This window comes from Trichosurus vulpecula, chromosome 4, assembly GCF_011100635.1.
Source record: "Trichosurus vulpecula isolate mTriVul1 chromosome 4, mTriVul1.pri, whole genome shotgun sequence".
Classification (NCBI taxonomy): domain Eukaryota; kingdom Metazoa; phylum Chordata; class Mammalia; order Diprotodontia; family Phalangeridae; genus Trichosurus; species Trichosurus vulpecula.
In genome coordinates this window covers 221,519,271-221,546,112 of record NC_050576.1, presented here as the reverse complement: position 1 = coordinate 221,546,112, position 26,842 = coordinate 221,519,271, and the positions used below count along the sequence as shown (strand labels likewise).

The following is a 26,842-nucleotide window of genomic DNA, read 5'->3' as shown; positions in this document are numbered from 1 at the left end:
TTGACCGGGTCTCGGGCCCCGCCTTTCTTCCCTCCTCTGGTCTCTTTCACCTCCCTCTCCGGTCCCGCCGCTGGGGCTGTCAATCTGGAAGCTTGCTACTCCCTCGGGCTGGGCGCCGCCGCCGGAGACCCGAGTCCCCGCCTTCCTTCCAGATATGTTAAAACCCTGCGGCTGCCGGCAGCTTCCGGCAGATCCCAGCCTGACGGTCTGCAAAGCCATGGCTGTCCTGCAGCCGAGCCCCCGAGACTCGCCCTGGAAGGCGCTGTCCAAGGAGGTAGGGGACACTTTACTGAGCAGGGATGACTGGAGGGGGCCGGGGAGCCTGGGGCTGGAGGGACTTGGCGAAGCTACAGAAAGGTGGTGAACTGGTGATTTCCCCTTGCCTTCCACTCTCTCTCTGCCAGCCACCATCCTAAGATCATTTGTTGTCTCAGCCTGGATTCTCATGAAAACATAAATGGTATTTAACAACATTTGCAGATGGCCCCCAGCTGGGAGAGAAAGTTCTCTTACACAGATTCAGGATGCAAAAAAGACCTGGATAGGCTAAAAGGTTGGGTCAAATCTAATAGAATTTAACTTAATTAGGGATGCCTGTAAAGTTCCACCCTTGTCTTCAAAAGATTAACTTAACAATATTGAATGGAGGAAGAGTGGCTTGATAGAAGGGGAATGTTAGAGGAACCTTTTTTTTTTAAAGCACTGCACGCTTAATCCAACTAAGTTGTGCGAGGGAAGTTCTTCTCCCCCTCCCCCTCCCTTTCCCCTATCCCCACTCCCAAAAAACTAAAACAAACTCAGGCGTCCTTGTGGGAACTCTAGTGTCCAGAATGAGGGAGACAACTGTCCTGTACTCTGCCCTGGTCAGACCGCATCTGAACTATTGAATTCTGGATACCACATTTTGGGAGCGAGGATGAGTTTCCAGAGTAGCGCTACCAGATTGTTGAAGGGCCGGTATGAAATACTGGCTAATATGATCCTGCTATGTGAAAATCAGTTTGAAGTAACGAGTAATATTTAGCCTGAAGAAGAGATTTAGTACAGACATCACCACTGTCTTCAAGTATTTGGAGGGCTGTCATGTGGAAGAAAAAGGTAAACTTGGCCCCGAAGGAAGAGCTAGTAGAAGTGAATAGTAGTGTAAATTTCTGTTTGACAAGAAGAAAAAAATCCTAACAATTTGAATTATTTTGGAATATGTTGCTTCAGGAGTTAGGAAATTCCCACATCTCAATCACTGCCATTATGTGAGAATCTAAATGAAAGAATGTATGTAAAATGCTCAATGTGCTATGTAAATGTCCACTATAACTATTTAATTATTACATTATTACTATTTTTGACTAGGATTAATGGTTGGAGGGAATTCATAAAGAGATAAATTTAGGTAAAGAAAACTTCCTAATGATTAGAGCTGTTCAAAGGGAAATAGGTTGCCCTGGAAGTAGTGCTTTCCTCCTAGTTTAAGGTCATCTAGCAAAGGCTGGTTCATCATTTGTCTCATTTGTTGGGGGGGAAATGGATGGGGAAGGAGTGCCTTTAGGTATGGGTTGGGTTATTTGGTTTTTGAGATGCCTTCCAACTCAGAAATCCTGAGCCGCTGTGTGCTATAGGACCTGGAGAAGCAATATTCCCCCAGCAGATGGTCCCACCGATTGAACGCTGAGGAAGTGATAAAGGCTCATGTTCGAGTGGGAACAGAGGGTAAGGGCAGCAATCTCTTCTCAACTGACTGTTTCCTATGGGTCAAAATATACCTGGAAAAGACTAGATGAGATGAGAGGATCCTGGTTTTCTGAAATTTCACAAATGTGCTAAGACCTGTATCACCTATAAGAGGGCAATAACAGTTTCACTTGAAAAGGTCAGGCAAGTTGTAGAATTTTGTGATGCTCTCCTACCTACCTCCCAAGTTCCACAAATAACTGCGACCTGAATAACCCCTGTTTAAGTGGGGGTAGAGCAAATGCAAAATCTATGAACCTTTGCACTTTACTGAAGGCCAGTGGAACTCTTCCGAGGCCTGTAAAGGCGTCACAGTGTTTGGTTTTCTGGACTCCATTGTTGAATACTGTGTTCCATTGAGTGTTTTTTATTAATAATTAAATTGACTTGAGGAGGCGTGTGTGTGTTGGATTAGTGAATTTATGTCTGAGAACTTCCTTACCTAACTCTTATAGATCTACGAGTATCTATGATTTATGGTCTTGGAGTTGCCTGGGTTGACTTTTCAGGACGTTAAGAGATTTTCCCTTTGTCACTCAGTGAGTGTGAGATAGCAGTATGTGAACCCAGTTCAAGTTCTGAACTTGCAGGCTGGCTTCACTTAAAATCTTTTATTTTAATAATTTTTCTATACTTTGGTGACATTCATTTAGATAACTGGAGATATTCTGGGATGTTAAAAAAACCAGGGTTGATAATATATTATTTAATCCTGCCCAGATCTCTCTGTCCCTGCACAAAGAACAATGCTCCTACCTTCTCCATTCTAAAAGTAACCTGTTTTGCCTCTTTTCAGAAGTTGGAATAGAACAGTTTCCTGATGTTGAGATTTGGCTAATGTAAATAGGAAGAGTAGGATATTAGATCCGGTTCATTTTGTCCGTGGGCTTGGATCTGAGTCATGCCTAATGATTTCTCTTTATTCCCAGCAGTGCTGAATACATAGTAAGTGTTATGCAAATGTTTGGTTGCTTATTGGGGGGAGGGTGGAAATTGTGTGTTAAAATCCTGTTCTGAAGAGATTCATAATTTTTTTTTTATAAATTTCTTTATTTATTTTTGGTTTACCACACACGGTTCTACATAGTTTTGAGTTCCAGATTTTCTCCCCTCCCTCCCCAAGACAGCATGGAGTCTCATATAACTGTCATGAATGACTTTGCATTGAATTAATTTATGCACTAGTCAAGTCGTGGAGAAGAATTTTGACCAATGGAATGAATCATGAGAAAGAAGAAACAGAACCAAAAAAAAAAAAACCCCAAAAACAAAAACAAAAGAGAAGCAGAGAAGGCGAGCATGTAGTGTGCCTCAGTCTGTATTCAAACTTCGCAGTTCTTTGTCTGGATGAAGATAGCATTCTCCATCGTGAGTCCCCTGGAGTTGTCCTTGCCCCTTAGGTTGCTGAGAAAGGCGCAGTATGTCAGGGTTGGTCCTCACGGAATCCACATATCTGTGGCTGTGCACAACGTGAAGAGATTCATAATTTCAAAAATTTAGAAAAAATAGGACAGCTTATACACACAGCTTTGGCAAAAGACAAACAGAATGGGATGGTACAAGGTAGAATATAGGATGCTTGTTCATGCTACCTGATTTTATCTGGAGAAAGGAAGGAAGGAGGACTCTTCACTACTGTGGGAGATCAGGCAAGAGAAGCTTTGTGTGTTGATGGTTAGGTACCTGCTTCTCTCCTTCACACTCTCAACAGTCAGGAGACAGACGGCAAAATGGAAGGAAGGGGCAAGATGTTATACTTATCTATGTACCTGTACATTCCCCTAGAGGAGTTCAAACTCCTTGAGAACAAGAGCTGTTTTTTAAAAATTTTGTACATCTGACACACTGCCTTATACACAATAGGTAAGTATTTAACAATCATTTGTTAGATTCCAAGTATTGAAGGAAACACCAAAGTCCTTGTCCTTGATGAATTTAAAATCTAGAAAATTAGACCCACACAATAATTATGATATTAAAGAGTATAAATGAATATTTAAAAGGTTTAAGAAAAAGTATTAGAGTTCAGAGGAATAGGCTGTACCCTACTTACTTATGCAAGCACATTAACTCACCTCTACCATGGCTTTGCAAAACCTCCTATATAAAGAGTTGTGTAGAATGTTGATTACATGAGGTAAATCTGTTAAATCAGCAGACTGCTGTTGAATACAGGAGTGGGAAAGAAAACCTAGCAAGGTTTTACACAGAAGAGAGCATTAAATGAAGATTGCTTCTGTTTTTGTTTGCCTGGCGCAGTCGCTTAATTTTGTTGTTAGTTGTTTCTCAGTCATGTCTGACTCTTCATGACCTCATTTGGGTTTTTTTTTGGGCATAGGTACTGGAGTGGTTTGCCATTTCCTTCTCCAGCTCATTTTACAGATGAGGAAACTCAGGTAGCAAAGTTAAGTGATTTGCCCCGGGTCACATAGCTAGTAAGTGTCTGAGGCTAGATTTGAGCTCAGGGAGATAGGTCTTCCTGTCTCTAGGCCTGGCATTCTATCCACTTTGACCACCTAGCTGCCCCAACAGTCACTTAATGAATGTTTGTTAAATGAAAGCTAGGCCTTGAAGAACAGATAGAATTTGAACAGGCAGATACAAAGGCAGAGAGAAGGGGGCCTTTTCAGGTATTCAGGCACAAGAAACGTATGAGCAAAACCACTGGAAAATGAGAACAAACCATTTCGTAGGATCATAGATTTAGAGCTGGATGATCCTCAGAGGCCATTCAGACCAACTCCTTCATTTACAGATGAGAAAATTGAAGCCCAAGGCTATTGAATGACTTGCCCAAAGTCACACAGATAGTAAATGTCACTATTGCTGAGGTCTTGGTGATTCCCTAGCACACTCCATCACTTATAAATGTTTGATCTCAATGGTAATGAACTCTGAAATTCCCTTCTCTGATCATAATCTATTGATTAGAGGCAGGGGTTATTACAGTAGTCTAGGTGAGAAGTAACAAGGTCCTGGAGTAGTGGCCACTTGAGTGGAGGGTAGAGGTGTTATGGAAGACTGAAAGAAATCATTCACATGCTTACCATGTGGCTCCTCCGGATGTGTGTTGATGGCATTGTAGAACTTTCTGGAAAAGACATGTGATCACTAACATGCATCAGAATGGACACACTAACACTATATCTAAGACAGACGATGGAAAATGAATTTAGGCCCAGAGTTGAAGCGGATGAAGAAGGCAGGCAGAATTGTTTTTGGTAAATTACAAAGTACTTTTATTGATACCACCACCGTCACCACCACTGATGAGGGTTGGTAAAGAACCACAAAGACCAGAGTTCCCAGACAGGGTCGTCTGCAATGAATTCATGGATTCAAGCATTCTTTAAGTCAAGGTAGCAAAGATGTACTGTTACCCTTTACAGCAGGCAAAAGTTCTTAGGGAATCTGCTATCTTAGAGTTTATATAAACTATAGTAAAACATGTGCCAAATTTGCTAACTAAGTGATTCAAGGCAGGATTAGGGAGTGGTTAAAGAGTGGTCAATTCTTAAAGGAACATACTTCAACAGGTATTTTACCCAGCGTTCACTGGGAAATAGCCCAAGGGGGTGCTATATGGAGGTGTGGTATTAGGCCTGCAACGTCACTAGGTCAACTAGCAGGTAGGGCTGACTGAGAAATGCCCGATCTGTCTTGTTTGACAAGATAGATGTAGGGAGTATACATATGTCTAAAGTCTAGGATACATATAATGAGGAGTTGTTTCAACAATCTGGCTAGCAGCTTCTGTGGGGGTATAAGATTCACCCACAGCCAGCACCCAGAAAGCTGCCAACAGCACAGGTTCTTCTGATCTGCTTAATTAAGGAAAGCAAGGTGAAGGGGTTGACAAGCTTACAGTTACAAACATCAACAGACTTTGTCTGATTCAAATCCCAACACATAGTTACCAGAGTTCAACAAAGTTTCAACATCTGGGTTTATAAGCTGGAGGGCTCCTTAGCTACAGCTGCCCAGAGTCTCCTCATCAACACCATCTCCACAGCCCCGCACAAATGGGTCTGTCCTCCCTTCTTACAGGGCTTCAGACATCATCAAACATCATCTGAATCACCAGAGCTCAGGCTCTGGTGATTGGTTATTGAGTTGGCCCCTCCCTTTAGGACCCTGGGAGGTTCACATCCACATGGATTACCTTAACACCTAATGGGGTTTGGGCCTGGGGCTTAGCACCTAGTAAAGCTCACTCAATTATTGAGATAAATTGAGTCACTCAAAGAAAACAAAGGCCATTCTGGTTACAGGAGTCTAAGATGCATATAATGAGGTAGGGAGTTGGGAACAAGTAACCTCTAACTTCTCTGTTGCTTACTACCTAGTTCCAAGTCACAGATCCAGGGTGGACTAAGTTGTGGCGAAGAAGTCATAGTCAAAGTGAGGGGCCTTAGATGTGTACTGAGCAAGGGACAAGTTAAGAAGCAAACGGTAGTCGTGTTTTGTGCTAACTGCAGGAGCAGAGGACAGACACAGTTCTAGTTTTTAGGCCAGGTTGAAACCTGCAGTGAAAAAATCAGGAGGCAGGAATCCCAGAATAAATGGGAGCCTGCAGTTCTGTCACTTCCCCTCTAGCTGATATTAGTTGAGTCCAGCAGCAATCTGTTGAAACTTTCAAACAGACCCAAGCATCTTACTCATGCCTAAACCTTGGTTAGGAATTTGCAGAGCTCAGACCAAGAGGACAATGATCATATTTTATCCTGGATCATATCACTTTGGAAGCACTGAAAGTTTGAATGTCCCTAGCCTGAACTGTCTTCGATACCCTGGAATAACACAGCACTCTATACTATGAAAGCAGCAGAAGGAACCCAAAGGACAAAAGTTCAGCCCAGGACCACCCCCCCCCTCCTGTCACCCTCAGAAATATGCAAAACCAAATCCTAACATAAAAGCCAAAGTCAAAAAGTAGGCTAGAAGAATAAGCAAACAAAAGGAAAGACTCCTACCATAAAGAACTATTAAGGTGACAGGGAAGTTCAAGACACAAATCTAGAAGAGCATGACTCCAAAATATCCCCAAAATCTCAAAGGAAAACAGTGTAGGCCTGAGTCAAATCAAAAACCCTAGAAGAAATAAAGCAAGAGTTTTTTTTTTAAGTTGAAAAATGATCTTAAAAACCAAATTAAAATGGTAGACAAAAAATGAGACTTATAGAAGAAAGATATGGAAAGAGAATTAACAGTTTGGAACAAAAAGTACAAAACCTTGCCAAAGAAAATAACTCCCTGAAAATTAGAATTGATCAAGTAAAGGCTGATGATGCCACAAAACAGTAAGAAATGCTAAAAACAAAGTCAAAAGATTTAAAAAAGAAAGAAAAAAGAAAATGTAAGGTATCTCATAGCAAAAACAATTGACCTAGAAAACAGATTGAGGAATCATTTAAGAATCATTGAAAGTCATACCTGAGAGTCATGACCAAAAAAAAAAAAAAAAAGAGAACCCAGATATCATATTTCAAGAAATTACTAAAGAAAACTGCCCATATCCTTTGACCTAGCAATACCACTTCTAGGGCTGTACCCCAAAGAGATCATAAAAATGTGAAAAGGACCCACATGTACAAAAATATTTATAGCAGCTCTTTTTGTAGTGGCCAAGGAATGCCCAACTAGGGAATGGCTGAACAAGTTGTGGAATATGAATGTAATGGAATACTGTTGTGCTATTAGAAATGATGAGGAGGCAGACTTCAGAAAAACCTGGAAAGACTTATATAAACAGATGCTGAGTGAAATAATTAGAAACAAGAGAATACTGTACACAGTAACAGCCACATTGTGTGATGACTAACTGATAGACTTAGCTCTTCTCAGCAATGCAAGGATCTAAGACAACTCCAAAAGATTCATGATGGAAAATGCTACCCACATCCAGAGAAAGAGCTATGGAGTCTGATTGCAGATCAAAGCATACTGTTTGCTCTCTCTCTCTCTCTCTTTTTTCTTTCTTGTGGTTTCTCCCATTCATTCCAATTCTTCTTTACAACATGACTAATGTGAAAAGTATGTTTAATAAGAATGTATGTGTAGAGCTTTTATTAGATTGCATGCCATCTTGGGGAGGGAGGGGGGAGAAAATTTAAAACTCAAATGCTTATGGAAGTGAATGTTGAAAACTAAAATTAAATAAATTAATTTTTAAAAAAAAGGAAAAGAAAACTGCCCAGACCTCTTAGAGCCAGAGGGCAAGATGGAAATAGAAAGATTCCACTAGTCACCTCCTAAAAGAAACATTCAATCTCTCAGGAACATTATAACCAAAATCCAAAGCTTCCAATTCAAAGTAAAAACACTGTAGGCAGTCAGAAAAAAAGTAATTCAAGAACTGAGGAGTTGCAGTCATTATCACAGAAAATTTAGCAGCCACTACTATAAGGTAGCAGCTTACAATATAATATTTCAGAAGGCAAAAAGATCTGCACTTAAGAACCAAGAATAACTAACCCAGCAAAACTGAGTATTATCCTACAGGGGAAAAAATATATCTCTGATGAAATAGAAGATTTCCAAGAATTCCTGATGAAAAGACTAGAGATGTATAGAAACTTCGATATACAAACACTGAAGCCAAGAGAAGCATAAAAAGAAAAACACAAATGAACATTCACTTGAGACTAAACAAAGATCAACTGTTTACATTCTTATATAAAGTGGTGATACATGTATTCCCACAGTACTCTATCATCATCAGAGGTAATAGAGGGAATTTAATTAGACAGAGGGCTTGAGAGTAGTTTGATTATGTTTCGATGATCTTAAGAGAAGAATGGAAAGGGAGGGGAAGATGAATGCACTGGAATCAGGAAGAGAGTGGAAAAATACAGAATACATTGGGAAGGGGGAAGAATGGAGAAAATTCCCCGATATAATTGGTGTACACAAATAGAAGTCCATGCAACAAAAAGGAAGGAGTGAGGGGGTACAGGCAACACTTGAACCTCTCTCTTATCTGTGCTGGTCAGAGAAGAGAATATACTTATATACTATAACGGATAATTAATAATAGCTAAGAAAACAATCTTTGAGGCAGCTAGGTGGTGCAGTGAGGATCTTTGAGCATAGGTCATCTATTGTCTAGCCATTCAGAAAGAATGTGTCAGTGAACTCTCCTGTTAGTCCAAAGACCCTAAATGCAGAGTAAAGCAGATTTTTATACACAAAAACTAATTAATCAAAAAAGTCCTATTATAACAAAATAGCCAGGATACAAAATTAGGTAATATAATTTCTAATTGGAGGAAAGGTTAGGGGTTTTCCAAATTGGGAGGGGAAAGAGTAAGTTTCAGTCCAGTTGGGAGGGAGATGAGTAGTCATAAAACGAGAAGATGTTGACTAATTACATCCACCTGCATATATAAAACAATATATCACGTATATAATCTAGTTTCCCATGGATGAATAACAGAAAAATAACAAAATGGAGGAGAATACATGTGGCACCACAAGATAGAGTTGGTGTTCACAAGATAGACTCTGATTGGTCCTTCTGATTTTTACATTAAACTAACTGCATTTTGTACATGGTCTTCCTTTTATCTTATCAACATACAGTTGGGTACAGAAATACATTTCACCCAACAGGGAAATAAGAGGGAAATTGTTAAAGGGAAAGGAGGGAAAAATAGGGAGAGTGGATCAAAAGTCATTAAAAGCAAAACAAAATATTTAAAAAGGAGCAGGAGACAGAGAAGGAAAAATATAAGAGAATACGATGGAGGGAAATACACAATTAACTGTGATCACGAATGAGATGAACTCACCCATAAAACAGAAGAGAATAGCAAAGTGGATTAGAAACCAGAATCCAACAGTATGTTACTTACAAGAAACACACTCGAAAATAGAAAAATATGTCCAGAATTAAAATAAATGGTTGGAGCAGAATCTATTATGTTTTATAAAGCTGAACTGAAAAAAGGGCAGAGGTAGCAATCATGATCTCACACAAAATGACAGCAAAAATTGACCCAATTAAAAGAGATAAAAAGGAAAACTACATTTTGCTGAAAGATACCAGAGACTAATATCAATACTAAGCATATATATGTATATGTATGTACACAAACACACACACACCCCTAAAATGGCATAGCATCTAAATTCTTCAAGGAAAAGCTCAAATGAGTTATAGGGAGAAATAAGCAGTAAAACTGTAATTGTGAGAGGATCTCATTTTTACCCCGTTCATATCTAGATAAAGCTAACCAAAAACTAACCAAAAAAGAAATGTAGAAACTGAATAGAATTTTAGAAAATTTAGGTATATTAGACCTCTGGGGAACGTTGAATGGGAATAGATAGAAGTATACATGTGAAATGTTGCCTTTACAAAAAATGACCAATTATCAGGGCATTAAAATCTCACATATGCAGAAAAACAAAAATGTTAAATGCATCTTTTAAGGGTCATAATACAATAAAAATATATTCAGTAAAGGGTTTTTTAAGCAAAGATTCAAAATTAGTTGAAAACTAACTTAATCCTAAAGAATGGGCAGGTCAAAGAAAAAAATAATTGGAATAATAATTTCATTAACAATAGTGACAAAAATGAAACAAACCAAAATTTTTAGGATTCAGCCAAAATAGTACTGAGAGGAAAATTTATCTCTAAACACTTTCATCAATAACAGAAAGAGAAGATAATTAAACTGGGCATGCAACTAAAAAAAAAAGCCTAGAAAACCAGTACATTAAAAAAAGATTAAGCCTCAAAATAGAAATCCTGAAAATCAAAGAAGAGTAACAAAATTGAAAGCAAAAAGGAAGACCCCTGAACAAATAAATAAAACTGAGCTGTTAAAAAAGATAAATATTTAGCTAACTTGATTTAAAAAAAAACCAAACAATTCCAACATCACATGAAAGGTTTGAAAAAAAAATAGGGAATGAATCCTTTGACACAAATATAGTTGATACTTAAACCATGGAGAGTCAAAACAGAAAACAAGCAAGCAAAAATCCCTGCAGAATTGTACTTCTAATGAATATTGATGTAAAAGTTTTAAAATATTAGCAAAACTGCTATAACAAAGATTGTATACTATGACCAGGCTGTATTTATACCCAGAATGGAGGGCTGGTTGAATATTAGGTAAAATATAAACATAATTGACAATATTAATAACAAATGAAAATATCAATAGAAGCAGAAAAAAAAAAAGCCTTTTGACAAGATATAACACCTATTCCTGTTACCAAACACTAGAAAGCATGGAAATAAACATAACTTTCCTTAATATGACAAGTAGTATCTATCTAAAACCAAGAGCCAGCCTTATCTATAATGGAGATAAACTAGATCAGGAGTAAAGTAAGGATTTCCATTATCACTACTACCTTTCAATACAGTGTTAGAAAGGCTAGTTATAGCAAGAAGAAAGGAAAAAAGAAATTGAACATAGCAAAAAGGTAACAAAATTATCACTTTTTGTGGATGATATGATGAGAACCCCAGATGCAGATGATATTAGAGAACCCTAGAGAGTCAACTAAAAAATTAATCTAAATTTCAGCAAGATTTCAAGATATAAAATAAACCCATACAAATCATCAATATTTTTATATGTTGCCAACAAAATCCAATAGGAAGAGATAGAAATTCCATTTAAAATGACTATAGATAGCATAAAATACTTGAGAATCTGCCTGTCAAGATATATACAAGAACCATATGAATACAATTATAAAAATACTTTACACAAATAAAGACAGATGTAAATAATTGGAGAAATATTAATTGCTCATAGGTAGGCTAAGCCAATGTAACAAAAATGAAAATACTACTTAAATCCACTTATTCAGAGTCATACCAAACAAACTCCCAAAGAATTACAAACAAAGTCATAATCATCAAAATAATTTGCTTCTAGGTAAGACATAGGTTGCTCAATGGGACAGATTAGGTACATAATATATAGAAGCAAATGAGTGTTCGGAAACTTAGCTCTTTTAATGACCCCATACTTCTCCCTGAAAGGCCCATTATTTTAGTACTATTATTCTGGTGTGACATATGGGTGGAGGTCACGGATCACTACAGTGTTTGAAATAATTGAAGTTTAGGATCACTCCCAGGTCTTTGTGGTTAAGTGTGTGGTAAGTGTGGGCAGGCTGGAACACAAAACAAATAAGAAAATGTTCAAGAGAAGCCGTGAAACAGATGCCACTGGAGAAATATGTAACCAGAAAGAAAAGATGAGCTGGTCATAGAAAGAGACAACCATCTGCTTCACTGGTAGCAACATGATGTCAAGAGAACACGAGGAAGGCCCTATTACTTTGTGTGGACCCCTACCATGAATTTATAGGAGAACATCTGTAAGAGTTGTACAGGAGGAGGAGGCACAAATAGGTCACAATCTGCAGGTGGGATCCAGTTCCACTGGAATATCTCTATCGCTATGCCCTTTGTTCTTCCATTTTGTCAGGACTGAAGAAATGGTTTTCTCCGCCACCTTAAGAACATTACATCATAGTCATTTCAAAATATATTTTCCTACCATTACAGTAAACCTTACGTTGTGACAAAACCAACTAACACAAGGACTGCATCTGACACTGTACATATACAGGAGTGGGGAACCTGGGGCCTCGAAGCTGCATGTGGCCCTATGCTATAAGAAATGATAAATAATGAAGAATTCAGAAAAACTTGGGAAGACTTCTCTGAACTAGTACAGATGAAGTTAGTAGGACTAGGAGTAACTCCAAAAATGTAAATGAAAAGAATGCTAAAATAAAGTTCAATATTATATAATTGTAATGAGCAATCTTGACCCTGAAGAAGTGATAAAGAAATAAGCCTCCCTCCTTTCAATGGAGAGGTAAGGAGTTATGGGTTTAGAATGTTATATACTGGGGAGGGCGGGGAACCTTCAGCCTCAAGGTCACATGTGGCCCTCTAGGTCCTCAGGTGCAGCCCTTTGACTGGATCTAAACTTCACAAAACAAATCCCCTTATTAAAAGGATTTGTTCTTTAAAACCTGGACTCAGTCAGAAGGCTGCACCTGAGGATGTAGAAGGCCACATGTGGCCTCAAGGCCACAGGTTCCCCACCTCTGCTCCAGCTCATAAGTCCCCGCTGGTGTATTTACTTAGTCTCTAGTCAACTGAAGGATGTGACTTACTGAAATAGTAACATAGCATCTCTATCATAAACATGGAGTAATTCTCCTACAAATACATCCAGTATCAATAGGGAGAGTAACCATACATAGAGCTCATAAGTGTTTGCATAGGAAATACACATGTCCAAGGCAACTTATATACCTGACATCCCAGGAAGCTTATAAAAGGGTGTTTGTTTGTTTTTCCATTTATAAGATATGAAAGTTTGAAAGGGACATAACTCTTGTATCTCATTTTCTCTGTTACCAGTGCCTTCTATCCTGTCATTTTATCTAGTAGATTAGAGACTTAGTTGACCAGAGAAGCTCTGATCAATTTTCATACCCCTGCCACAATATTTAAGACCCTTTCCCTTCCCTTCTCTTCCCTTTCCTTCCCCTTTCCCTTTCTTTCCCCTTCCCTCCCCTCCCCTCCTCTCCCCTCCCCTCCCCTCCCCTCCCCTTCCTTTCCCTTCCCTTCCTTTCCCTTCCCTTCCTTTCCCTTCCTTTCCCTTCCTTTCCCTTCCCTTTTTGAAAAGTGTCCCTGAGTTATATATCCAGTAGTAGAATCTCTGGGTGGAAGGGTATGAAAGGTTTAGTGACTTGTGTCATTCCAAATTATTTCCTAGATGGACTTGACCAATTCCGCAGTCTACCAGTATTCTCCCTCTTCCCTATAGCCCCTTCAACATAAATTCTTGTGTCATTCGTGTTACCGCATCATTTCCAGTTCTAAGGAGAGATCTTCAGAGTGTCCTTGTATTGCTTGCTCTGACCACCATATGAGTGCTTGCCTTGTGTGAATTCTTCATAAAATAGTCTTTCAGGCAAACCTATTTGGCATTTGAACAACATGAACAGCCTATTGGATCTGCACTCTCTTCAGGAGAGTTTGAATGTCTGGCAGTTCAGATCGAGAAAGGACCAGGCTGTGCAGGGCTTTCAAAGCTAAACAAAGGGATTCATATTTGATCCCAGGCATTTATATAGCCTCTGGGACTCCTGAACCAATTCTTTTGGCTTTGTGTTGCTACACCTAGAACATATTCATCATCATCTCTGCCTCTTAGAATCCCTAGTTCTTTTAAATCTTAACTCAAATGCTTTCCCTCTTCCCCCTAAACTGCTTTTCTCCCCAAATCAACATATATGTTTTTTATAGAGCTGTATGCAGTATTCATATGTTGCCTCCCCAGGCTAGATTGTAAACTCCACAAATATAGGGACCCTTTCACTCTTGTCTCTGTACCCTAGTGCCTAGCATAGTTGGCACTGAATAAATGTTCGTTGATTCGTCTCCATTAGCAACTGATCAAGATGTAATTAATATTTGAAGAATACTTGTTAAGTTGAAAAAGTATCTCTCAGATGATGAAAATATATACCAGAATCCCTGAATTGATTCATTATGAATAGACAGCTGTTTTACTTGACCTCCCTTGAAAGAACCAGTCTGGTCAAACCCTAACTGCTCAGGCCACCAGGTTGACATACAAAACAGGATTGAGCTTAGAGAAACATCTGCCCCTGTGGAGTTATTTCTTCAGAGGTGTCCTTCAGAACTGACCTAGAGGACAGGTTTTGAGTCTGAGGAGAAAGTGAGATCAAAATCCTTTGCACTATCTGAACCCAAGCAAGGAATGAGTGCAGGCCTCATATAGAGTACCCTAACCTACGATGTCATGGTTAACTGGTTAACATGGAATTTTTCTTCTTGTTTCTCTGGAGTAGCTACCAAGGAAGCCCAGGCAAGCAAACAGAGCCTACTTGGTGTTGCTTATGGAGAAGGTGATGGTGAGAAGCTGGACATATATTTCCCTGCCAAGACCTCTGAAGGTAAGTTGAGGACTGAGTAGGTAGAGGTTCCTAGAAGCAGATTTAATCTGGATGTAAAGGAAATTTTTCTTATCAGAATCATTTGTCCAAAAACTGAATGGGCTAACTCACTAAATAGCAAATTTCTCATTACTAGAGGCCTTCAAGTGGAGGCTGAATGACCACTCGTCAGGGGCTGGTTAGACTAGGTCAGGGGTGGGGAATCTGTGGCCTCGAGGCCACATGTGACCCTCTAGGTCCTCAAGTGTGGCCCTTTGACTGAATCCAAACAGTGATCACAGAAATTACTGCCAGTTCTGAGATTTTGTGATTCAGAACAATTGATTACTTCAAATCTCTGGGTTTTTGTTTACTTTCTGAAAAAAGGAGGGAGCTAAACTGATGATGTTCATTCATGTGTCTTGAGTCGCACACATACATATACACACCTATGTGTATATGTGTATATTTCTTACAGAGTTACCTTTTTTCCTGTTCATTCACGGAGGATATTGGCAAGAAGGAAGGTGAGCCAGAGAAGATATAACTCCATATAGAAGGTGGGTGCAGTGGATAGAATACTAGTCCTGGAGTCAGGAAGACCCAAGTTCAAATCCAGCCTCAGGCACTTATAAGCTGTGTGACACTGGGCAAGTCACTTATCTGTAAAATGGTGATTATAGTAGCATCTACCTCGCAGGTTGTTGTGAGGATCCAATAAGATCATATTTATAAAGTGCTTTGCAAACATTAAAGTCCCATGTAAATGCTATTATTATTATCATAGAAGTTGGGAGTGGGGAGGGCATGAACTATCCTGCTTTCCCTAGGTTCTAGTAGCTCTGGCAGCCTTCCAGACCTAGGGAGAAAGCTAAATAGAGAAGGACACTTTAAATTCAAAGGACTAGTAAGACAGCAGCTGCTACTTAGGTGTTGCCTATCCGTGGTTTCAGCTATCCTTTACCCTTTCCTTGACCTCTGAGCCCCTACCTCAGAGTGACAGTATGCTAGAGAGAAGAAATATCTTACTCCAGGTATAAAACCAGAACAAACACTGCAGAGGCACCAAGTACGTGGCAGTACTTGCTTCCAGGTAAACAGGCAGCATTGGGTGTTTTTCCTTCCCCAGTAAGGACTATTCAGCCTTTATGGTGCCCCCGTTGACAGCAGCAGGAGTAGCAGTGGCTGTTGTGGCTTATGACCTTGCTCCAAAAGGTAAGTAAGGGAATTGAGGGGGAAGCGTTTGAGAGTTAGAAGAATGTCCTAGTCTGAAGCTGAAGCATCATTTGTCATGCCTGTGCAGGTAATATTGATCTGATGCTGAGCCAGGTGAGGCGCAGTATCCTTTTCATCCAGAAGCAGTACCCATCCAACAGGTGGGTGTCTGCCAGAGACTTGGATCTCACTGGGTAGCATTGGAGGGAATGTCTGGGCAATGACCAGAAAAGAGAGAACTTGCTTATTAACTGCTAGGTCACCATTTTTTCTAGTTGGATCTCTTAGAAAACCATTTGCAGATTTGGGTTGAATAAAGACTGCTATGAGGAGCTCCAACTTTTTCCTTCTGTTCTGATTCACTACAGGGGAATTTACCTATGTGGACATTCAGCTGGAGCTCACTTGGCCTCCATGGTGCTCTTGACAGACTTGGTTGAACATGAAGTTGTTCCTAACATTAAAGGTATCTGTATGAATTTTTTACCCTGTGAGAAGCTATTTCACTAAAAAAAAAGGTAATTTTTGTGCCAGAAATAATAATCATAACAAAAACAAATTAAATAAATAATAAAACATTGCAAAAAAGATGCATAAAGTCCAAACCCCATAACGAATTCCACAAACGTTAATTTAGCACCTGCTGTATATCCCCAGGGTGTCTGCTAGGCACTGGGAATACACAAAGACAAAAAGGAAACATTTCCTGCCTTTAAGGAGCTTATATTCTAGATGGAAACAGCTTGCACACAGATAAGCTTAAAAGAAGGTGGGGAGTTAAAGGGACAAGGAAGGAAATGAGACTGCTTGCCTGGGTCCTGGATTCAAAGGATTCCCAAGTTCTAATACGGTGACAGTGCAGGCTTACAGCAGCTTTGCTTATTTTTTTCCACGTTTGAAAATGAGCACCTCATTGTTTATCTCTAGTTCACTCTGTATTCCATTTCTCTAGTCCTTTCTGTTGTTGTCATTTGGTCATTTCAGTCTTCACAACCCCATTTGGGGTTTTTCTTGGCAAAAATACTGGCATAGTTTGCCTTTTCCTTCTCCAGCTCATTTTACAAATGAAGAAACTGAGGCAACAGGGTTAAGTGACTGGCCCAGGGTCACACAACTAGTAAGTGTCTTAAGTCGAAATTTGAACTCAGGTCTTCCTGACTGCAGGCCTGGTGCTGCTATCCACTGAGCCACCTAGCTGTTGACAGATGTGTAAACATGATTTACTATTAGTTCTTTGAAGTTGTGATTGGCTGCTCCATTGATCAGAGCTCTGAAGCCTTTCACTGTCTTAGGAACCTTCATGCAAATTGTTTTCATGATTCTGCTTCCTTTGTGCTGCATCACTATATAGATATCTCCCCAGATTTCCCTGACTTCTTCATATTTGTCTTTTTTATGGCATGATAATGTTCTCCCATTTTCATACACCATAACTCTTCAGTTGTTCTTCTCTTAATGCTATAAAAAGTGCTACTTTAAATATTTTTCTATATATAACCTTCCTTTCTGTCTTTGACCTTCTTAGAATATATGCTCAATAGGATGTGGAAAAATTGGGACACTAATGCATTGTTGGTAAAGTTGTGAATTGGTCTGAAGAACAATTTGGAACTATGCCCAAAGGGCTATAAAAACTATGCATTTTATCACAATTGAATTTAACAAACTGAGGCAGATCTCTGACCTGTCAGTAAATGGGTCAGTGGCTTGCCTCCATTTATGTCAAAGACCCCAAGCAAAAAGACAGTTCCCCTTATGTAGGTTTTGGGGAGCACAGAATAAAGAACAGAATAAGGTAGATGACATCATGGCATAGGGAGCAACATGATTGGTTACAGAGCTGAAGTACAGGGAACAACATGATTAGTTGGAAGTTTGGTAATGGGGGCTAGCCATGACCCCCCTTTCTCTTATGAAACTAAGAAGTACACATAGTTTGAATCCAGGTGTGAGATAGTGGCCCAGACTTTCCAACAGCAAACCAGACATCTTTGAAGGATAGCTTGGTAGAGTAAAGATATCAGGCCCAACTCCCTTTGTGTTCACACACATTCCCCAAGGTTAGCAAAATTCCTTGAGACAGGAGAGCTGGATTTTTAAACTTAATCCATTATAGGCCATTTGAATTTCTGAGGTAGGTTGAGAGACCTTCGTCATGATTTAAGCAGTTATATGACAAAGCCAATTAATTATAAATAGGATCAATAAATCAACAGTACCTTATCACTCTTAATCTTCTCAATAGCCTTTGACCCAGCAATATACTACTAGGTCTGTATCTCAAAGAGATCAAAGAAAAAGGGAAAAAAAGACCTATATATACAAAAATATTTGTAGTGGCTCTTTTAGTAGTAGCAAAGAATTGGAAATTGAGGGGATGCCCATCTATTGGGGAATGGCTGAACAATTTGCGACATATGATTGTGATGGAATACTATTGTGCTGTAAGAAATGATGAGCAGGATGGCTTTAGAAAAACTTAGGGAGACTTATATGAACTAATGAAAAGTGAAGTGAACAGAACCAGGATAACACTGCACACAGTAACGGCAATATTGTATGATGATCAGCTGTGAATGACTTAGCTATTCTGATCAATACAGTGACCCAAAACAGTTCCAAAGGACTTATGATGAAAAATGCTGCTCACCTCCTGGGAAATAACTGATAAACTCTGAGTGCAAATTGAAGCATATTTTTTTCACTTTTTTATTTTTCTTGCCTTTTTTTTTTTTGCAACATGGCTAATATGGAAATGTGTATTGCATGATTTCACATGTGTAATCAATATCACATTTCTTGCCTTCTCAATGGGAAAAGGACAGGAAAGGAGGGAGAGAATTCAGAACTCAAAAATTTTTTTTAATTAATGTTAAAAATAAATAATAAATTTAAGGAAAAAAATATGTCCAATAGTAATATCTCCCACTGTAAAGAGAAAGAGTATGTAGAGTTTAGTGATTAAAAAAAAGGACAATTCCAACTTTTTTTCAGAATATTTAGACCAGTTCACAGATCATCAACAATGCACTGATGTTCTGTCTTCCCATGCTCCCTCTAATGTCTACTATTTTTGTCCTTTTTCATCTTGGCCAATCTAATGGGTATGAGGTAAATCCCCCAAGTTGCTTTAGTTTTGCATTTCTCTTATTATTAAAGACATGGAGCATTCTTTCATATGGATGTTGGTAACTTACATTTCTTCTTTTGAAAATTATCTTTTTATATTTTTTGACAACTTGTCTATCAAGGAACATCTTGCATTCTCATTTATCTGTTTCAATTCCCTATATGTCATGATATCAGACTTTTATCAGAGAGATTTGCTGCTAAGGTTTTTTTCTCAATTAAATCCTTCCCTTATTCTAGCTGCATTGATTTCAATTCATGCAAAAACTTTTAAATTTTGTGTACTTCTGCTTTCTCTTTCATGGCATAGGCATAGAAATAGAAAGAAATTGATAGTTTCCAGCATACACTTAGAAGTCCAAGCTCCTTTTGCATCATATCCCCTGCCCCAGTCAGTTCTGAAATATGGCTATATGATGGCTGGCTATGCAGATTGGGACTTATGTTGGAGCTTAAAAAGATCCTCTAGGCAACAGATCACATGTGAAAGGCAACTGGCCCAGTTTCATCTTGCTCAGGTGGCATATATGCCACAGTGTCTTTTTTCCTGGGGTCAAGTACTTGGCATATTACCAGTGCTGGAGAGGCAGGTAGGCCCAGGGAAGCTATAATGGCCCTCAGCCTGGAATAACTTGCAGGACAGTTCACCCCTGACTGCTGAGTAGACCTCAGGAACCATCATGACCTTTGGCCTGACAAGTGTGATTACTTTGGGGTATTTCAGTTATTCCAGGCTTATTTACATGGTGGAGTGTCGAGGAGGAAAAGAAGGATTGGAAGTGCCCATAGAGATAGCAGGTCCAGATAACCAGTAATAACATAAAGTATAAGAAATAACCATAGTCCTTATGCATTCTACTATTTAAAATTGTTGTGAGACGTTTTACATGCTACCTATAAAATGCCATGGACTGGTAAGTGCCCAGTTAATTCGTAGCTATGGCACAATCAGTGGGTTGTCCATGCTTTCTACCCCATTAAATTCTTGCCAAATCTCTTCAAAGCTTCCTGCTCTTTTCTTCCTAGCTTCCAGCACTGTCTCTAATTCATACGACATCTTAACACATTCCAGATCTGGCATCAATGGGACAAATGAACAACATCAGAAACAAAAGTTTTCAAATTGTCTGGTTTGCATTTAGTTTTAGAATCAGAATACTAATAGGCTTTTAAAAGACTTCCCAAGGTCTCCTGTCCAACATGAGTTTCCAGCGTTCCTCTCTAGATCCATGTCAGTATCATCATCTCTGAAATTAAGCTTAGAAATCTTGGAAGACTCCCTGTTTCTCTGGTGGCAATCTCATGGGGAGTCCATTATCTCTTGACTCAGAGCTGTTGTTTGATGGACTCAATAAGCAAAAAACTTAAAATACTTAGGTGAAGATGCAATAACAAATATAGAAATAGTCTTTTAGGTAAGCCAAACAGAAAATGAACTAGGCAATAACAATTGACAGCACTATGGTGCTGAAGCAAAGCACTGCATATTCATTATATCCCTTTGTCCTCACAAGACTCCTGTGAGATTGGCACTACAAGCTATAGGAGAGAAAACAGGCCAAGTGACCTGCCAGAGTCACATAGCTAGTAAGCATTGGAGGCAGGGCCTGAACCCACGTTTCCCCTGAGTTTATACCCAACATTCGCTTCTGTTGAGATTAGTCAATATGCCAAGGATCTATGATGTCATTGGTCTAGAAACTCCCTTCACTGATGCAGATTTCAACAACTTCATCTATAACTTCACAGATAAGTCTCTGGGGAAGTTAAGAGAGATTGTCCCACAGCTAGTAATTGTCACAAGCAGGATTTGCTCCTGCATTTTCCGTTCTCCAAATACTACCTTCCTTATGTTGCAATAGTAACTGGTTAAAAGCCATTGAAAAAGTATCTATTCTAAAAATTTATCTCTACCTTGCCCTGATATTCTAGAAACAGCATTGATTGGGTTTGGAACCAAGAAAGATTCATATTCTGCCTTGATAAATATTAACGAATCTTGAAAAAGTCACTTAACCTTTCTACTGTTTTGTTTGGTGTTCTTGTGAAGGTGTCTTTTGTGAACTACAAGACTGTTAAGATTCTTGAGGGTAGGACCAGATTGTTGCATTACCCCCATAAGGTATGCAAAGCAAACAGCAGTATCTCCATTTCATAGCTGAAGAGACAAACTCAGATTATGATTTTGCACAAGGTCACACAGATAATTGGTGTCCAAACTGGGACAAAAACCAATTTTCTGATTCCCAATTCTGTCAGTACTCAATTGACAGTGTGATGTTGTTTTGTTCTAACACTTACAAAGTGAATGAATATTTTTAAATGGCTGGGTTGGCACCTCAGGAATGCTAGACAGGAACAATTGGCTTGGCCCCTCCCCACTCATCCTGTAGTCTGTATTGATGTTTATTTTTCAATTCATAGGCTTCTTCTTGGTGAGTGGGATCTATGACCTGGAGCCCATTGTGCATACTTATGTCAATGACATACTTCAAATGACCGTGTGAGTTAGTCATCTCCCCTGTCCCAACCTATATGGCATTTACTCCCCTCCTGTGACACATATGTGGAAGGTTCCAAGGTTTCACAGACTGCACCAATATTCCCTTCCTGCCTTCTCACACTGTTGGGGGGTAAAATTAAGACTTCCTGTTTCCCTTGACCTTCTTCCATTCCACTTCCAGGGAAGATGCCCAGAAGAATAGTCCCATGTTTTGCCAGAAGGAGGCCCAGAGTCAAGTGACTTCAGCCTGTGAATTAGTAGTAGCTGTGGGCCAGTATGATTCTCCTGAGTTCCTCCGACAGGCCTTGGATTATTTTCAGGTGGTCTTAATTTCCCTGTCTTGTTCCTCATGGGGAGAGTTGGGAAAGAAGGGAGGTGTAGTCTTGTGCCTCCTAATTTGGATTTCAATTCTCAATTGTTTTCTTTTTTTTCTTTTAAAATATATTTTTATATATTTCATTAAATATTTCCTACTTATATGTAAAAAAATTTAACAATTCTTTTTAAAAATTTTGAGTTCCAAAATCTCTCCCTCCTTCCCTCATATCTTCCCTCCCTGAGAAGGCAGGCAATTTGATATCAATTATACATGTGAAATAATGCAAGATATATTTCTATATTAGCCATGTTGCAAAAGAAAACACACAATAAAGAAAGTAAAAAAAGTATGCTTCAATCTGCATTCAGAGTTCACTAGTTCTCTCTGGAGGTGGCTAGAATTTTCATCACGGGTCCTTTGGATTTGTCTTGTAGTACTGTCTTGGTCAGAGTGTCCAAAGCTCTCACAATTGATCATTGCTATTGCTGTGTACAATGTTGTCCTGGTTCTGCTCAGTTCACTTTGCATCAGTTCATATAGTTCTTTCCAGGTTTTCCTGAAACCATCCCTTTTATTATTTCTCACAGCACAATAGTATTCCATCACAATAATATAACACTCCTTGGTTCAGCCATTCCCCAGTTGAAGAACATCCCTTCAATTTCCAATTCTTTGCCACCACAAGAAGAGTGGTTATAAATAATTTTGTACAAATAGGTCCTTTTCTCTTTTCTTTGAACTCTTTGGGATATAGACCTACAGTTGTATTGCTGGGTCAGAGGGTATGCACAGTTTTCTAGCTCTCTGGGTGCAGTTCCAAATTATTCCCCAGAATAGTTGGATGAGTATGCAACTCCACCAAAATATTTTTTCCACATCCTCTCCAACATTTGTCATTTTCCTTTTCTATCATATTAGCCAATCTGATAGGTGTGAGGTCATATCTCAGAAATGTTTTAGTTTACATTAATCAATAATGATTTAGAGCATTTTTTCATGTGACTATAGATAGTGTCAATTTCTTCTTCTGAAAACTACCTGTTCATTTCCTTCAGCCATTTATTAATTGGTGAATGACGTGTATTTTTATAAATTTGACTCAGTTCTCTATGTATTTGAGAAATGAGGCCTTTATCAGAGAAACATAATATAAATTTTTCCCCCGGTTTTCTGCTTTCCTTCTAATCTTGGCTGCATTGGTTTTATTTGTACAAAACCTTTTTAATTTATTCTAATCAAAATTATCCATTTTATATCCTGTAATACTCTATCTCTTATTTGGTCATAAATTCTTCCTTTATCCATAGAATCTGACAGATCAACTCTTCCTTGTTCCCCTAATTTGCTTATTTTGCACCCTTTGCTAATTTGTACCCTTTATGTTTAAATCATGTTATCTATTTTGATCTTATCTTGGAATACAGTGTGAGATGTTGATCTATACCTAGTTTCTGTCAAACTGCATTCCAGTTTTCCCAGCAATTTTTGTCAGATAGTGAGTTCTTGTCCCAATAGCTTAGATTTATGCATTTATCAAACATTAGATTATTATCATCATTTATTATTGTGTAGCATATCCTTAATCTGTGCCATTGATCCACCACTCTATTTTTTAGCCAGTACCAGACTGTTTTCATGATTATGGCTTTGTAATACAGTTTGAAATCTGGTACTGCTAGACTGCCTTCATTTTTTTTTTTATTGATTAGCTAGATAAAGATAAAACTTTTGTTCTTCCAGATGAATTTTATTATTATTTCTTCTAACTATAAAATAGTTTTTGGTAGTTTTATTGGGATGGCACTGAATAAGCAAATTGATTTAGGTAGGATTGTCATTTTTTTTATTGCTTCGGCCTACCCATGAACCATTAACATTTCTCTAATTGTTTAGTTCTGTCTTTATTTGAGTGAAAAGCGTTTGGTAATTGTGTTCATATATGGGTTTGCCTTGCCAGGCAGATTCCCAATGATCTTATTTTGTCTGCAGTTATTTTAAATGGAATTTCTTTTTCTCTCTCTTTCTGCTGGACTTTGTTGGTAGTATGTATACATGGTGATGATTTACATGGGTTTATTTTATATCCTTTAACTTTGCTAAAGTTCTTAAGGATTCTCTAAGAATAGCATCATATCATCTACAAAGAGTGATAGTTTTGTTTCCTCGTTGCCTATTCTAATTCCTTCAATTTCTTTTTCTTGTTTTATTACAATAGCTAGCATTTCTAGTACAATATTGAATGGTAATAGTGATAATGGACTTCTTTGATTCACCCCTCATCTTACTGGGAAGACTTCTAGCTTATCCTCATTGCAGATAATGGTTGCTAATGATTTTAGATGGATCCTAAACATTCGAAGGAGAGATCTATGCTTTCTAATGTTTTTAGTAGGAAGTAAGTTTTGCATTTTGTCAAAAACCTTTTCTGCATCTATTGAAATAATCAATTCTGTCGGTTTTGTTATTGATATGGTCATTTATGCCGATAGTTTTCCTAATTTTGAACCAGCTTTGCATTCCTGGTATAAATATCATCTGGTCATAGTGTAAGATCTTTCTTTTCTTTTCTTTTTTTTTTGCTTTTTGGCAGGGCAATTGGGGTTAAGCTACTTACCCAAGGTCACACAGCTAGTACATGTGTCAAGTGTCTGAGGCCAGATTTGAACTAGGTCCTCCTGACTGCAGGGCTGGTGCTCTCCTCACTGCGCCACCTAGCTGCCCCTATAGTGTAAGATCTTTGTGATATATTGCTGTAATCTCCTTCCTACTATTTTATTTAAAGTTTTTGCATCTATATTCACAGAGAAATTGGTCTATAGTTTTCTTTCTCTGTTTTTGCTCTTCCTGGTTTAGGTATCAGCACCGTATTTGTGTTATAAAAGGAATTTGGTAGGACTCCATCTTTGCTGATTTTCCCAAATAGTTCATATAGTATTGAAATTAATTGTTCTTTAAATGTTTGGTAGAATTTATTTGTGAATTCATCTAGTCCTGAGGATTTTTTTCTTAGGTAACTCATTTATGGCTCGTTCAATTTCTTTTTCTAAGATAATGGTTATTTAAGTACTCTATTTCATATTATGTTAATTTGTATTTTTAAAAAATATTTATCCACTTAGATTGTCAGATTTGTCAGCATATAATTGGGAAAAACATCTCCTAATAATTGCTTTAATCTCATCCCTAATGGTGATGAATTCACCCTTTTTATTTTTGATACTGGTAACTTGGTTCCCAGTTATGTTCTTATGACCTTTCTTTTTTCTCCCTCATTGCTAGCCTCTTCCAACATTCCTAATCCCTTAAAAATTGATCCCACTAGCTCCTTTTTTCCTGTCTGCAGGCTCTACGTTTACATGGGTGGAGAGTTTCATTTATAGAAATCTCCAACGTGGATCACTTTAACATCATTGAGAAACTGATTCAGAGTGAATATATACTGACGCAGGTACAATAGCACTGGTGGTGGTGGTGTTTTGTCTTGGTATCCTCAGCACCTAGAATGGTATTAGGCATGTAGTAGGTGCTTAATAAATTTTGTCCATTGGTCTCAATCCTTCCCCATCTCCCCACCAAACCTATTCTAAATCTCCTTCCCACCCCACTACACCACTCTGTTCAAGAGACCTTCCCTCTCCCCTTCTCACTCCCAATCCTTCTTGTTCAGTTTACATCAGCCTCTCCAGCTCTAAGGTCACTACTTCTTCTTCCTGTTGTAGGTTATTTTGAAGATAATTTTCCAGTAATGAGAGAACCCAGAGCCTCACCATGTCTACCATAGCTTGGAGAAGAGCAAAGAGCACTTCTCCAAAGCTTCTGTGAGAAACCAGAAAGCTGCTGTCTCTCTTTTTCCATTCTGGGAAGATTAGGGTCTTAGACCATTCACAAAACCTACACAAAGAGCTTTGGTTTTTCACCTTCTCTCATGGAGAGAATATTTCTCTGTGCTTGTTGCCATGACCACTAATAAAACCTTTTAACTTGATATCATGTGTTCATTCATTTGACAAACAATTACTAAGCCTGTGCTGAGATAGAGCTCTCAATTAGGTACTGGGAGAGATACAAGGTTTATACAAAATGTTGACCCAGCTCCCACGAGCTTAAAGTCTAGTAGAAGAATAAGACACAAAATAAAACACAATACAAAATATCATGTGATCATTTCCGCAAAGTGCTATGTATTGTTTGAAGGGTAAAGATGAGCCTAGAAAGGGGATGATCAGGGAAGCTCCCTTTGGGACATGATGTTTGTATTAGGCTTGAAAGACTGGGTAGGAATTCAGGAGGCAAAGTGGGCTTGGGAGGACATTCCAGGCATAGGGTATCCAAGGCCCCTTTGGGGAGAGATTAGTCCACTTTGGCTCGACCATAAGAATATTTAGAAGAAAGTAACACAAACATAGCGTAGTTTCAGAGCTAGAAGGGACCTTAGACTAGGTAGTCTTATTTTACAGATAAGGAAACTGAGGCTCAGTGAGTGAAGTGGCTTACCTAAGAGTACACAAGTACAAGTGGCAGAGCCAGAATTAGATTAGGCTGCAAAAGTAGGATGGATGGCCTTAAATTTCAGGCGAAGAAATCTGAACTTCATTTTGTTATCCATTAAGAACCTCCAGAGATTTTGGTACAAATAAGTGCTATCACTGGATCTATGAATAAATCTAAAGGGGAAGGTCACTCACTGTCTTTAAGGTCTCTTGAATACTTGGTGCTTCCTGGTTTATCTCCCTCTCCCCGATGCCATCATGGGGACCAGGGGACATTGCCTAGGGTTTATCGTACCAGCCCAAAGCACCAAGTGTTTCAGCAAGAAGATACCATACATAGTCCACCCATTATATCATCAGAAGGGGCGCAGGTCTAACGATGTTCTTTAGGGTATACTCTAGCCATGACTGATGGGGGGAGGGGTTCTGACCTTTCCTCCTCCCCCATATAACAGAGGGATGATCAGACTTCCCCTGATTATACTCGTTATATTAAAATACAGT

At 38.7% G+C, this 26,842-nt stretch overlaps 1 protein-coding gene across 1 annotated transcript; it reads left to right on the top strand.

The window, feature by feature from the left end:
* Nucleotides 1–176: 176 nt before the first annotated feature.
* Nucleotides 177–25,833, top strand: AFMID (arylformamidase). Its single transcript, XM_036756288.1, has 11 exons — nt 177–274; nt 1,617–1,707; nt 14,599–14,703; nt 15,161–15,209; nt 15,812–15,897; nt 15,986–16,058; nt 16,266–16,363; nt 21,451–21,529; nt 21,711–21,849; nt 25,192–25,296; nt 25,568–25,833. Exons 1-11 carry the CDS (start codon nt 218–220, stop codon nt 25,592–25,594), a joined length of 909 nt encoding a protein of 302 aa, XP_036612183.1. The 5' UTR covers nt 177–217; the 3' UTR covers nt 25,595–25,833.
* The last annotated feature ends 1,009 nt before the right edge of the window (nt 25,834–26,842 follow it).

Coding starts and splice junctions, on each gene's coding strand:
- AFMID (XM_036756288.1), top strand. CDS start 218: ATGGCTGTCCTGCAGCCGAGCCCCCGAGACTCGCCCTGGAAGGCGCTG. Junction 275..1,616: donor GGAAGGCGCTGTCCAAGGAG/GTAGGGGACACT, acceptor TGTGTGCTATAG/GACCTGGAGAAGCAATATTC. Junction 25,297..25,567: donor GTGAATATATACTGACGCAG/GTACAATAGCAC, acceptor TTCCTGTTGTAG/GTTATTTTGAAGATAATTTT.